The following is a 14,419-nucleotide window of genomic DNA, read 5'->3' on the forward strand; positions in this document are numbered from 1 at the left end:
TATATATATATATATATATATATATATATACACTGCAGTATTTCATTTTATTAGTGTATTAACAAGGGTGAGAAATATGTCAGTATATTAAGTGCAGTCTTCTGTCTTTAACTGATTTTATGAGATGTAAGCATTTATAAAGGGTGTTTTCAGTGCACCATTGCAAACAAATGCATACCAGGCATGAATATTATCATTACATTTGTGTGCATCATATGCACTCCACCATTACTTGATAGCAAACACTGTCCTGCCAAATAAGCATAAGATCTTCCCATAAAATGCCACCCAAAGTCTACATAAGCACTTCCCATACATTCTGTTTTAATTCATTAAAGACTTATAAAATAAAACTATTTTTCAGTAAGAAATTGAGTACTGTATAAAATGAAATTATTGTGTATATTTCCTCTTTTGTTGACCCCTTTTTTTCCTGTTTTTCTTATTTTAATTATGTATTCCGTTGTCTTTTATTATTTTATTTCTCTTTTACTCATGTTCATTTTTTTACAGATTCAAAATCCTTCACAGCAATCCAGGCATGTACCTCCCCAGTTAGGGTGCACTCACCCGGGATGTCCATACAAGCTCGGGGTGGTGGTGCCTGTCCTGTAGGCACCCTGGTATGTTGCAGTCTGCCAAGCTTCAATGAATGGAGGCTTCAAGACATGGTTGAGGACATCCTGTAAGAGGTAGTTAATAACCAGATTAAGGTAGCTGAGGCCTTGCTTCAGCATTTTGAAGACATGAGAAGAAAGAGATATTTTGCAGTTGTGATCTGTTTTATTATTATGAAGTTAAGCAAGCGATAAACTCAAGAGTTATGATTTCCACTGGGATTCATTAATGTCCACATTACTAAGTGTACACCATTCTGAGTCAACAGACAACACAAGCATAACTCACACCTTCTTCTTCCTAACTTTAGTTTTTCTACACATTTTCTTGCAGCCTTAAATATTGAGGGGGATTCATAAATGTTACCGCAAGTGTAGACTCCATGTACATTTATTGTAATCTTTTTGAGTGACTAGAAAGTACAAACAATGAGGCAGTGATGTTTTTGAATATATATCATGTAAACTAAGTGTTGGTGTTAATGAATCCAGTTGACATTGTTAAATAATTATATCATTAAAGCAATGATAGTCAAAAACAAGGATAAATGGATTCACGGGAGAACAATATTAGGTACTGAGTTTGAGATCCCATGAATCAAGACCTTTAGAAATGAATGTCATGTTTATTTTCATGTACAGGCCAAGTATATTGTGCTCTAATTCAGTTATCAAACAACATTATTTCTGCTTTACTTTATAATATAACTCTTGGAGCTCAGCAAATCAACAAGGCTATTATTTTATTTAACATTTGTTTACTGGGAAAGTCCGACTTGGACAAAGCAAATTTTCAGCAGAGGCCTGGGGAGAAACACTCCAGATGTATGTTTTTGAAATGTGGGAGGAAACCAGAGCACCCAGAGGAAACCCACACGAATGCAGAGAGGACATGCAGACTCCACACAAAAGGCACTCCAGCTGAGAATTGAACAGGAGAACCTCTTGCTAGGAGGCTACAACGCTACTGCTGCACCACTGCGCTGTTCTTTAACAAGATGGTTTGGCCATGCTCACAAATTCAGACATCTCTCTTGTATCCACTGCGAACAATAGAAGTATATAACCTTGGAAATCCACTGTGCACTAACATATACTTTAGTTCTTCTCCTTTTACTTCATAGGGATGTTTCAATGACCTTACAGATGAAAGTATATGTTATATTATGCAGCTGTTTCAGTGGTAATACCTGGATTTCATGTAACAAGTTTCATCTGTTGTTGACAGCCCTGTGAGAGCCTTTTCTACAACATATATTTGTTGTAAGCCTGACCAGTATGAAACTCTTTCATAGGAAGTCTTATGATACTGCAATACTCAATTTATACATTTTTTTATCTTGTGAGTAGGAATTATCAATTTGCATTGTTTTTCATGTGTATCTACTATATTAAGCAGAAGTAAAATGCTTTATTTTTAAAATTATCCAATTAAACGCAGTCATAGATAGTTGTGAAACTGCCAACAAGAGTCCTTATTAATTTGACGAAACTACTTTAGCTTGTTAAACTACAAAAGATCGACAGCTAGAGATCGAAATGTCCAAATGGCGAATGATCAGCTAAGCAAATTTTTTCCCATGGAAGAATTTGCTTGGCCATTACACAAAGCAAAAATCTTTCAACCTGAATTAAGTGGGGGGCTTCGCCTCCCACACCCCAATGTGGAGAGCTGTGCCCTCCACACACCCCCTAACTAAATACACTAACTCCGAGATCGCTCCACATCGGGGAAAGGGCAAATTCCCATTAACGGCCAAGCAAATTCTTTCCCTGAGAAAAAAATTTGCTTAGCTGGCCATTCGCGGTTTGGCTCTTTTGATCTTTCGCTGTCAATCTTTTGTAGGTCAACAAGCTAAAGTTTCATCAAATTAATAGGGACCCATCAACAATAATGACTTTTATAATTAAAAGGAATTCTTTCTATAGATTTATAGAATGAGTTACTCATTATATATTTGCTAAAAATAAATACACCCACCATTGTGCAGTATTACGTGCATCAAGATGGTTTTGTGAAGAAAACAGCACTGATGGAAATTAAAATTAAAGAACTTAGAATTCATCCTAAGCCATTGGTAAATAACCCTTGGAGGAAAGTTTTATCATTGATTGATACTATGCAACTGGAATCAGTATCATTCTGATAATTATACAATTGTTTTTTTTTTCTCGTGTTTTATGAATTGCTTGATTTCCTTAATTATGTCAGGCTGAATGTAAATATTGTATATAGTCGTTTAAATTGTTAAACATAATATACTTTGAGTGATTTAACAATAATTTTGAAAATAAAAACTACATGAGTAAAAAAAAAAAACAAAAAAAGATGGATTTGTGAGATGGGAACCTCTGTAGCTCATAATACTGCCAGTGAACTAACCAGTTTAATTTAGGAAAACAAAACCCTTATAGAAGAGACAGGAAAATCAGCCTGCTCCACTTCCAAACACTAATTTAAAAACAATGTGCTTTTTCACCAGCTCTTTTATTGGCTTAATCTATCCTCACTGAAACCAGATGTGAATAAATCAAAACTTACTCCTCTGAGAACGAGCACAGCAGAAAGCTACAATGGTTGCCATTAGCACCAGGAATGCCACACCTGCTCCAACTGCGACGCCAATAATGACTGCCATAGGGATCGACTCTGGGGAGATAAAAAATGTTTACCAGTTAGAGTGCCAGGCAGAAATGTTCTGCTAACATATCTCTGAAAACGTTTAAAATATAAGTAAGAAATATCATACCTGAAGAAAGAATAACATTAAAGGTGCTTGCCAAAACAGGCAATCACTACAAAATGGAAATCACAATTTAAAGCAGCTGTATTTGAAGTACTAAATATTTTGTAAAAAGAGATACATGATCTGGAAGTGGGAGCTTTAGAAAAGGGAAGAAACAAATTACATAGAAATAAATGGAATGTGTGGGAACAGCACATGCAGAATAATGTTCAGGAGGAAGAGTGAGGTTTAAGGAAAGGAAAGAATTGACAGTTTATGTAATATTGGACAGAATGGCAGTTGTTATAATGAAATAAAAACGTATAATATATGTAAATGAAAATAATGTTAATATGGTTTGTTTTCTTTTCCAGTAATGTATGTGTACCTCTGTCATGTGATAATTGAATAAAGGTATTTAAAATATTTATTATCAGTAGAAACATGCTGATTAAACTTGTACTATTTTCATGGACTTGGATTCATGAAATTAATGTTCTCTTTCACTTGGTGCTAGAAAATAACTTTACACATTTCTAGAAATAGTAAATTAGAACAGTCATGATTAAATTTGTAAACGATTATGATTTTGGACTTAGGTAAGATTATACTTGGGAGTCCATTTCCTAAAGATAAATGGACTATAATGCAATATGGATTAATAAAAATTTTAGTACTTTGCAAAGACAAGTCTCAGAATGAGAAGTTATGTAGTCAAATGTATTCATTTTTACATGGATATCAGCACCCCAGGATAATAGCAGCATTGTAGTGCATGAACATGATAATCATGCTCGAAAATCTTCATTTTCATTTTAACTGTTCATATGCATGGTGTTAAATCTAAGCTATGACAACCATTTTCATGTTTTGCAAACAAACATTGACACATTCAAAATGCAGAAAAGAAACAACAAAAACATGAAATGATCTTTAATTAAAAAATACAACAGTACGTCTTCTGTATTGCAGTTTGTTATAAATTTAAAACCTGGTTATTTAACAGCATTGTAAAGTTTTTGCAGAAAAGGGGAACAAAAGGGAGAATGAGATTCAGAAAATTTTTTTGCAACAGGAGTAGCTACATTGTATAAAAACAATGCATTCAGCTTCAGTTCTCATTTTCTCCTTATGCAGTGAGCCCAAGATGGGAACAGACACAGTAGGTGCAGTGCATGCAGACCACAGTATGGACGTAGAGGTAGAGGTGCTCCCTTACAAGAAACACTGCCTAAATAATGGCAGTTTTAAGAGAGTCTATACCAGCTTATCAAAAGCTGATAACATTGAACACGAGTTGATTGAACTCTAATGGTCGAATAATCAAAATAGTGAAGACACAGAACAACATTTTTTTTCCCAGGGGAAAAAATCACTGGCTGTTGTCAGAGTTTGCCATTTCCTCCACTGTGGCGCATTCTCGGAGTTGCTATATTAAAGTAGGGGTGTGTGGGGGGGGCAGTAAATAATGAGAATTAATCCTTGTTTCTACAAAATATCAGTGGCTGCATCCTACTGAGTTCCATGCACCTTCTAATTGGTTATTTGGAATGTTTGAACATGTTTAAAACTAAAACTAAATTCTGAATGGTGGACATCATGTTTGTCTTTACCATCATCCTAACACAAGAGACAGATAAAAGTTTTATGCTTAAACGTCTGAATGTGAAATATCTGAACAATGTATGCAGTTGAAAGTATGAGGGTCATAATTAAAATATTCTCAACTGCGCTTTTTCAAATGCAAATACATGACTATATTTCCCTGTGTTTCTGTCTGTGTATGTACGGGAATACTAACTATTGTCAGAACTGAAAAATGTCTACATTGTTTATGTCGAGCAACAATAACTAACAAAAAGAAAAAACAGTGCACAACTCATGCTGAAGACATAACCTCAGAGCATGCAGGTTGTTGTTTGTCTTTCGGCTTTTTCCCGGTAAGGGGTTGCCACAGCAGAACTCCAGTCCACTAATGATAGGCAGTAGATTTTTTTACGAAACACCAAGGTGCCAGCTCGATGCCCAACCTTCAATGAAGGCATGCCCATTTACGCACGCATGTCTTTCGAATGCTACCCAACTGCGGGGAGGACATGCAGAGAAAGAACTCCCTATCCAAGCCGAGAATCGAACGGGAGAACCTCTTGCTGTAAGGTAACAATGCTACCGCTGTACCACCGCTGAATACAACCTCAGAGCATGCAAGTAAAAACTAAAAAAACATTGGTTTGTTAAAGAGGGTAATACACCTATACCTAAGGTTGTGCATCCCACATTCTCTGTACTTAAGTATGCCACAACTGGACAATACTGGGGAAAGTACGCATTCCCCAACCCTGGTATTATAATGATATCACACAAATGTCAATCAGCTGTTCTGTCAGCTAACTTGTTTTAACAAAATAGCTGTTACTTAAACCCCCATTTGACCTGTTGGATGCCTCCCATATATAAGTATTTCTCTTTTCTCTGAGAAACAGCAGTCTTGCTGTTAACATTCACAGGCAGCAAGGGTCTGACAGGGACAATACCCTCACATTAAACATTGCAGGTGGTGAACCTTCCTGCAAAGATGCTTAAAATGTATAACAATGACTTTATAATTTGTTGTTTTTCTAGTAGAACTGCAGCTTATCTTTTGAAATGATGGGACTCTCATTGCTAATTTCTGTATTTCTGTTTCTGATATGGAACAACTGCTGCACTTAGTTAATGGTTAGTTTTACTTCTCAAGCACTGTTATGCCTCCTTTTATTCCTTTGTTTTCTTATTAATCCATTTTTTTGGGTTTACAGGTAAAGTATTACACCATTGGTCTAGTGGACCACTTGCAGCTTATTTATTTAAATTCCCACTACTTCCTTCCTCTACTCATAAGGACAGAAATGCAAGATCAAGGGAACTTACTGGATTCCATCCATATATCAAGGTTATTTTTTAAGAAAGTTAGTGAGATGTTTTGTTTGATATGGAGAAGAAGCTTATTCTAACAGGTAGGGGTTCCCCTGGGAGAGATTTTCATCCTGCCTAGTGGTTCTGTTTATATTATGATACTGATTTAAGTCCACTGAGTAGATATTTGTGATGCTACTAGTTTTTTGAACATGCAAAGAACAAAGGATTAGGCAAGACGAAGTTGTTCGCTGTTGTGCAAGCCAGGTATATACTGCCACACAGAAGAAACGGTAGAGATAAATAGGGTGTTGATTTACCCTATGTAAGTTAGAGCTCATACTCCTCTTTATAAGGAAATGGTGAAGTTTAGTTAGGTGCTATATCTGGAGAAGTAAATGTCAAAGGACACATTGTATTTTATTATGGGCCTGATGATGAAGAAGGACATTGGGGCAATGACTTTTCTGACCTGCAAGATATGCCTTTAATAATTAGCTTTGCTTGCTAAAACATTTCCTAATGATAGTTGATATTTGGATATCAGAAGAGTGTTCATTGTCTACAAATGTGCCCAGGCTTCTAATGACAGTTTCGGTTTTACATGGCAGGTGCAGGGGTTTTCTCAGATCCCAAAGACAACAATACTGCATTTCACTGTTTTTAATTTTTGTCCACAAACTCAGTGGATGGCACAAAGTAGCCTTATCTTGTTGCAAGTCAACAAAGGAAAGCTAGCGAACATAGATACCATTCATCAAGGATACTAAACAACAATCTGCTCACCAGTCCAGAGGACTTCAAGACCAGATGTCAGGAGTACTTCAGGACCTTTCTAAATAAAGAAAACCCCAGAGATGCTGTACTGTCTCAAGTATGGCCTACACTATTCATTCAGTTTTAGTTTTAAATGTGTTCGAACATTGCAAATCCAAGAAGCATGAACTGCACTACGGGAATTAAAGTCTTGGAGAGAGGAAGACTTAAATGTAGCTAAGGCAGATGTGATCAAGATATTTGGTGCATTAGGGGAGAAATGGCTCCTGAGGGTACTCAGTGTACTAAGGAGAGATAGTGAGTCATATCCCAGATGACTGGAGAATAGCATTGTAATGTTACTGTATAAGAACAAAGAAGATATTCATAAGAGATATCAAACTCTTATCATACTGAATAAAAGTGCTGGAGAGGATGAGTGATAAAATAATGAGAAAACTTCTCTGTGTGGAAAATTTAAGATTCCCTAGTGTCCCGGCATCTAATAAAAACCATACTGTGAATATTCCACTTAATAACAGGTGTAGAGATATGTTCTATTAAAACTTTTCAAAGTATAAATCCACTAATGAAAGTAGGAAAGCACAATCTAGTTCAAGTCAAATCGTCTTTGTTAAAAACATACAAACGATCCAAATAGTAGTTGAAGAAACAGAATAAAGTGTAAAATTCACCATTCCATTTCTATGCCTGTTTAAAAGCATGGGAATGGTTTACTAGGGTGTCTGTGTTGTAAAAGACAAATAGTATGTTTACTTGCAAAATACCCCTTCCCCCATACCCCAGTATGATATTAGACACAGTGATGCCCTACTTCAAGCTCGGTGACTCCAGGATATGTTAAACTAAACTAAACTAAAAGTTAAACAAAAAATTGCATATTAGCAATTGCTAAAACTTCCTGAAAGCATTTCAATGAAGTATCAAGAAAGAAAAAGTTAACATACGTATTCCTTAGAAATCTTTTCTGCAAACATTCAGAAACATGTTTTAATATAGATTACTTTCATCTATTAGAACTTCTTCAGGTCTGTGTGTCAAATAGGAAAAGCAACTAAAAATTAAAAGTTAAGTAACAATATATAACACTACATTTTGCTGGGCTAAAAACAATACATATTAAGAAAATATGCGTGAATGGGCGTTCCTTTGTTGAAGGTTGTGCGTTAGGCCCGGCAAGCCAGCACGTAAAACTCTACTGCCAATCATTAGCGGACCAGAGTTCCACTATGGCGACCCCTAACCGGAAAAAGCCGAAAGACACAAACAAACAAAGTAAAAAAAAACAAATCCTATATAAATACCTGTCAAAAACTTGAGAATATATATATATATATATATATATATATATATATATATATATATATATATATGTGTGTGTGTGTGTGTGTGTGTGTGTGTGTGTGTGTGTGTGTGTGTGTCCAAGTTATTCATCTCCAATAATAAATCTATTAAAGAATTTTAAAGTAAAATACACTCAGAAATTTATAAAACTATATATATATATATATATATATATATATATATATAAAACTTAGTGGAAAAAAACATCACTCATGTTCACAGCAGTGATATTCACTCAGGTCTATAAACCCTAGCAAAAAATGTGTAACTAGGACCCCATTTAAAATTTATGAATGTTATAATATTGGAGCCAATATAAACATGTAGCATATCTGCCATTAATATTCAGTATGTGTCTAGTCAAGTTCAAGCACTGTGCATTAAAAAGTTACAACTTTAAAAGGCTAAACTGTCATGAAAATCATGCATGTGCTATATGGAATCTAGCTTTGCTGTTTGTTAAAATAAATAAATAAATACATAAATAAATAACATTAGTCTACCATTTAAAATATTTAGAAGTTAATCTATTTGAGAAAGCTAAAATAAGTGGCATTTAATCCCTCACTAACATGAGTGTAGCTATTAAAGCTGTCCAATTTGCACTAAAAAGTTGTAAACAATAATTAATAAAATATCTTGACATCTGCAGAATATGCACATACTGTTCTAATACGGTTCTATGGTAATCAAAAGTCCTAGTTATAAAAAACGTGAAAAAGTGTTTTATGAATGCGCCCTCATTCTAGTGAGAGTACAAAATGAAGATATAATTAGAATAAACATTTAATATAAAAAATGGTTATTATAAACAAATACATATTTGTATACAAACGTATGTTCTGAAACAAAATTAATAATTAATAAGCCACTACCATAATATTAACTTTTAAAATGACATTTTAACCCATAGCTAGTGGGGTTTGGCTTTACTGGCCTGAAATTGTCCATTAAAATGACGAAACAAGTCATGAGCATTCAGAAACACCAATTAGCTGAAACACATGATGTTCATAAGGATCATTTGCATATATCCCATGTGCCTCTGATACAAGAGGTTTAGGAGGTCACTAAGTGGAAGTTCTAGCTTTGATGGAGTTTTCATTTTGCTTTTACTTCTCAATTATTGTTTTAAAATTACATTTACAAATTTAATAGTTAATAAAATTGTTGATAATTGCAAATAACAAATAAATGCAAATAAATAAATTTCGCACCTTCAGTGTTGTAAACAATGGGACAATTTTCTTAGCTCTAGTACACTCTTCAGTGAGCAATAATAGTTTAGTCCAGGCTTTCTAAAAGAGTACAGCCTCAGCTGCCACATAAGGTCATGTTTTTCTAAAGTATTTTGAATGTCTCCTTCAAGTTCACTGAGATCTATGCGATCAAGTATTTAAACTTTAAACCCAGAGTGTCTTCTGTGGAGTTGAAGGTGCCTGGCCAGGGCATTGTTTCTACATTTAGACTGGATCTCGGAGAGATGACTCGAAATCCTTTGTTTCAGTTTATTAATGGTCTTCCTCAAACAAAATGCATTGCATCCATTGCAACTAGCCCTGTAAACAACTTGTGTAGAGTTGTAGTCTCTGCCTGCATTTGTCTTAATAGGTTTCTTTAAATATGGACAGTAAAAAGAGTCTCCCTCTTGAATGTAGGAGAAAAACCAACAGTTTGTTTCACATTTTTTCATGTCCTTTGTTGTGGTTTAGTTTTCCCTTCTACAAAGCTCCTAATATGTCTAGCCTTTCTATATATAAAAGTTAGGACTTCAACCAAAATGACGACAAGATAAGGGCTTTCTTTTATTATGGTCAGTTCTCCCTGATAATATATATATATATATATATATATATATATATATATATATATATATATATATATATATATATATATAGATTCACTTCATAATCTCGAAATACTGAAATTTCGAATTTCAGTATCTCGAGACCATGAAGCCGAAAATCCAAAAACCCAAAATCCCAGAAAAGTGAAATTTAAAATCGCGACTTCTGCACTAAACATACCACAGACACAAACACAAACATACACCTCCCTTCACATACACAAACACCTACCCTACATACAAGCAGGGGGCACTCATATGTGGGGGGCTGTGCCCCCCACACCCCCCTACTTAAATATACTAACTCCGTGGTCGCACTACACAAGCACACAAAAACACCACCACAAAAGCTACATTCCCCTCGCACACACATATCACACTAACAAAACAGAGACACACACTAAAGCCCCTACCCAAAACCCGTAAAATGCAAACACTTACTGACATCTCCAACCACCCACTCACACACCGCAACACCAGAACTGCTAATTCAAAATCTCTGAACTTCGGGATTTTGAATTTCCCGCTTCTGGGGTTTCGGTAGTCTGCGCTTTCGCCCTTCTGGTCTGGGGCTACTGAAATTCTGGATTTCAGTAGTTCGAGATTCTGAAGGGAACCCATATATATATATATATATATATATATATATATATATATATATATATATATATATATATATTTAGGGTCTATATTAGAACATCGAAGTTTCAAAACTTCAAATGTTCTAATATTGATCTCTATTCAGCGAAAGCTGAAAACATCGAACATACAGAACAGCTAATTTTTTCCTAGGGAAAAAATTTGCTGTTCCAAAACACATACACATAACACAAGCACACCAAACAATCAGCAATCCACACACATACAACTAAAATCCTACACCTAACCTTACACTAAAGTATACACACACCACTTACTATCCACTTACCTTAACACAAACAGTAACCATAAGGTCCGTCACTATCGCACACTCACCTCACGCGCCCCTAGGTCCGTCACTATCGCACACTCACATCACGCGCCCCTAACCCTAACTCACCTACCCCACCCTAACCCTCACATCCACACAACCGCACACTTACCTGAGCCATGCCCTAACCCTAACTCACCTAACCTGCCCTAACCCTCACGTCCACACAATTTCACACATACCTAACCTGCGCTCTAACCCTAACTCACCTAACCCGCCCTAACCCTCACATCCACACAATCGCTCACATACCTAACCTGCACCCTAACCCTAACTAACCTAATCCACACTCAATAGCGCACTTACCTGAACCCGACCCGTAACTTTCCACCACAGTGCTGAAAATACCGAAGCAACAGAAATGGACAGCTGAATTCTTTCCCTAGGAAAAAAATTGGTTTTCTGTTGCTTCGATATTTTCAGCTTTAGCTGAATAGAGGTCGATATTAGAACATTCAAAGTTTTGAAACTTATGTTCGAATATAGACCATATATATATATATATATATATATATATATATATATATATATATATATATATATATATATATATACATATATATATGTATATATATTTTTTTTAATTTTTTTTTTGTTTGTGATACAATAAAATCCATAGTATATGTCAGTATGCAGCTGTTTTTGATTTACTGTCCACAGATTTCTTAAAAATTCTTCCAATGGGTTGGTTTAGCGTGGGTGCACTGGCATTTTTAAGCTTGATGATTAGTTCTAAAATGGTTCTTAACATTTGTTTCTCATACTCCCCTTGCTAAGAAATAATTTTCCAAATTGTTAAGGTTTCTCAGAAAAGGTTCCAGCTTTGTGGTTATACTAGCTAACCTATATCCCTGGTGTCACTCGTCCAGTCAGGATAAAATAGACAAGTCTTTGTGGGTTCTGTTCAAGCAGCTTTATTATGTGCAAACACATCAGGATTGAGGCTTAATAGCGTTACCTTAGACAAACTTATAAACAAACTAGCTATTACACTCATACATGCTCACTCTCTGGCTGCACTCTTAAAATGGCACTGAAGCTAGCATGTGCTTGCTAGTTATTTGCACGTACTGACCTTGAAACACTTCTTAAAGGTACAAGGCACACACACTATACTACACATGGGACGTAACCACATTAAATTTTGTCTTATGAATTGCAGACTTTTATTGTGGAGTAAGGGCATCACTCTCATCAGTTTATGGTAAAGATTAGTGGAAATTCTGCTGTTGTTAATGTCCTTGGAAATTAGCATGTCTAAGAACGTGGTTCTGCTGGATTTGTGGAAGGAGGTGAAATGCAGGAAGGTAGTAGTTAGATTGAGATACCTGATACACTCTTCTAACTGTAAAGTGTCAATGACTGATAAAAGAATATGCAGAGTAGTAGGAAGTAAGGTGGGTAAAGCAGGTTGTATTCAGATCTCAGTGCAATGCAATTGATGTGATGTTTGCTGTGAGATACATAGTGGAGAAAAAACTCAAGACTAGTCCAACTGTCCACTTGCAGTCTTGGAAAAAGCATAAGGCAAGATCCTAGGATGGCTGATTTGTGCAGTCCTGTAATGTTCTGAAGTTATGGAAATATTTGTAAAATCAATACAAGCTTTATATAGATATCCAAACACATGTGTATGGACAGTGTTTGGACTCACACAGGGATTCTCGGAGGAATTGGGTGTACATTAGACTTCACCTCTGAACCCACTGATGTGCATACTAGTGATGGACTACATCAGCAAATAGGTTATAGGGGACAGTTAGCAAAGCTGCTGCATGCTAACGATGTGGTGCTATAAGCAAACTTTGAAAAGGAACATTAGCAAATGATAGGGGAATGGAATGCAAAACTTCAGGCACATGGGATGAAGGTGAGTACAGACAAGATAGTTGTCATGACAGCAAATAGGATAATCATAAGAATATTAACATTTACATAGAATGTAACTGGAATGGGTTAACTGCTTTTTGCATATGGAAGAGATGGTTAAGGAGAAGGGGAGTCTGAATAAGGGGCACAAAGCTAGAACAAGAGGTGCTTCAGTCAACAGGCACAGAGTGTTTGGGTCGTTTGTTATAGAAGAATGCCAAAAAAAGCTGAAAAGTCATGTGTACAAAAAGTGGTCCTGTACAGTGAAGACAGCAGTTGACAAGCAAGAGTTGATGTTGATGAAGTACCTGAAATGGGTGGTATGATGCACACTGTGGGACAGACATAGAATGGAGAACATAACAGGAGAAGCCAAAGTAGCCCGACTTGCAGAGAAGGTCTAGGAGAACAGATTGCAGTGTTTCACTCACACGTTGAAAAGCAGAAGATGATTTGGTGAAGAAGATTTGGGGAAGGGACAGGAAGGTGGAAAGAGGAAACAAGGATGCCCAGTGAAAAGATGGCTGGATTGTGTGAGAGAAGACTGTGACAGTTAGGGATGACTGTTAAAAAAGGTAGAATAGTGGCACTGAACTGGGAGAGGTGGAAACAGCTGACATGACATTCTGATACCATGTAGAAAAAATGTGAAAAAGGGAAGGGATTGATGATGATGTGATGGGATTGTGAGCGAATATGCATGCATCCCCACCAGCGTGAGCAGCCATCCACAGTGAAAGTTTTAAACAAGTACTACGCACTAACCCAGGTGAAGAAGCAGCATTGTTATGGCTTTGGGACCATTTTTCTGTAATTATACAAATATGTCCTCACCCAATGTTCCAGTCTTTTTGCTCCCATAATCTATCATTCCACCCCTCCAACTAATTTCACACACCTCATAACCTCCATGTTCCATCTTCTAATATTTTCTCAGACCTGCATCTCCCAGGAACCCTTACCCCTATCCCTCCATCCACCATAGTCTACTGACCTGGACTGCCACCTAGTTATGTACTTCTTAGGAATATTTCCGGGTTGGGTTACTCCTCCTTTTTGTAGCAGCTGCACTGGTTTAATATCACATAAGATTTCAATGCTCTTTTACTGCCAAACACCATGCATGTCACCATAACAATCTTCTTTCTGCATAGATCAGTGAATATTTAAATAATGTTTCATTAGTCTGATGCAAGTGATACGGTCAAGCATATCTGTGAAATGCAGACTGATATAAATACATTTAATGGCCCATTTTACAAGTGCGAAACTCTAACATTTGACTCAGATTACACCTGGTTAAAGGTGCATTATTGGAAAAAAAACAGAAGAAGGCTAAGTTAAACATGTTTGTCACAGTTCAATCACTTACTTT

At 36.1% G+C, this 14,419-nt stretch overlaps 1 protein-coding gene across 1 annotated transcript in view; it reads right to left on the bottom strand.

Annotated features, from left to right (window-relative positions):
• The window catches only part of KIRREL3 (kirre like nephrin family adhesion molecule 3), a 2,095,651-nt gene that overhangs the window by 125,135 nt on the left and 1,956,097 nt on the right, over positions 1-14,419 (bottom strand). Inside the window, exon 12 of the mRNA XM_044081102.1 lies at positions 3,160-3,267. Coding sequence (XP_043937037.1) covers positions 3,160-3,267 — 108 coding nt within the window. The remainder of the gene's footprint in view (positions 1-3,159; positions 3,268-14,419) is intronic.

This window comes from Protopterus annectens, chromosome 8.part0 (genome assembly GCF_019279795.1).
Source record: "Protopterus annectens isolate FY-2018-M chromosome 8.part0, PAN1.0, whole genome shotgun sequence".
NCBI classification, from domain to species: Eukaryota; Metazoa; Chordata; order Ceratodontiformes; family Protopteridae; genus Protopterus; species Protopterus annectens.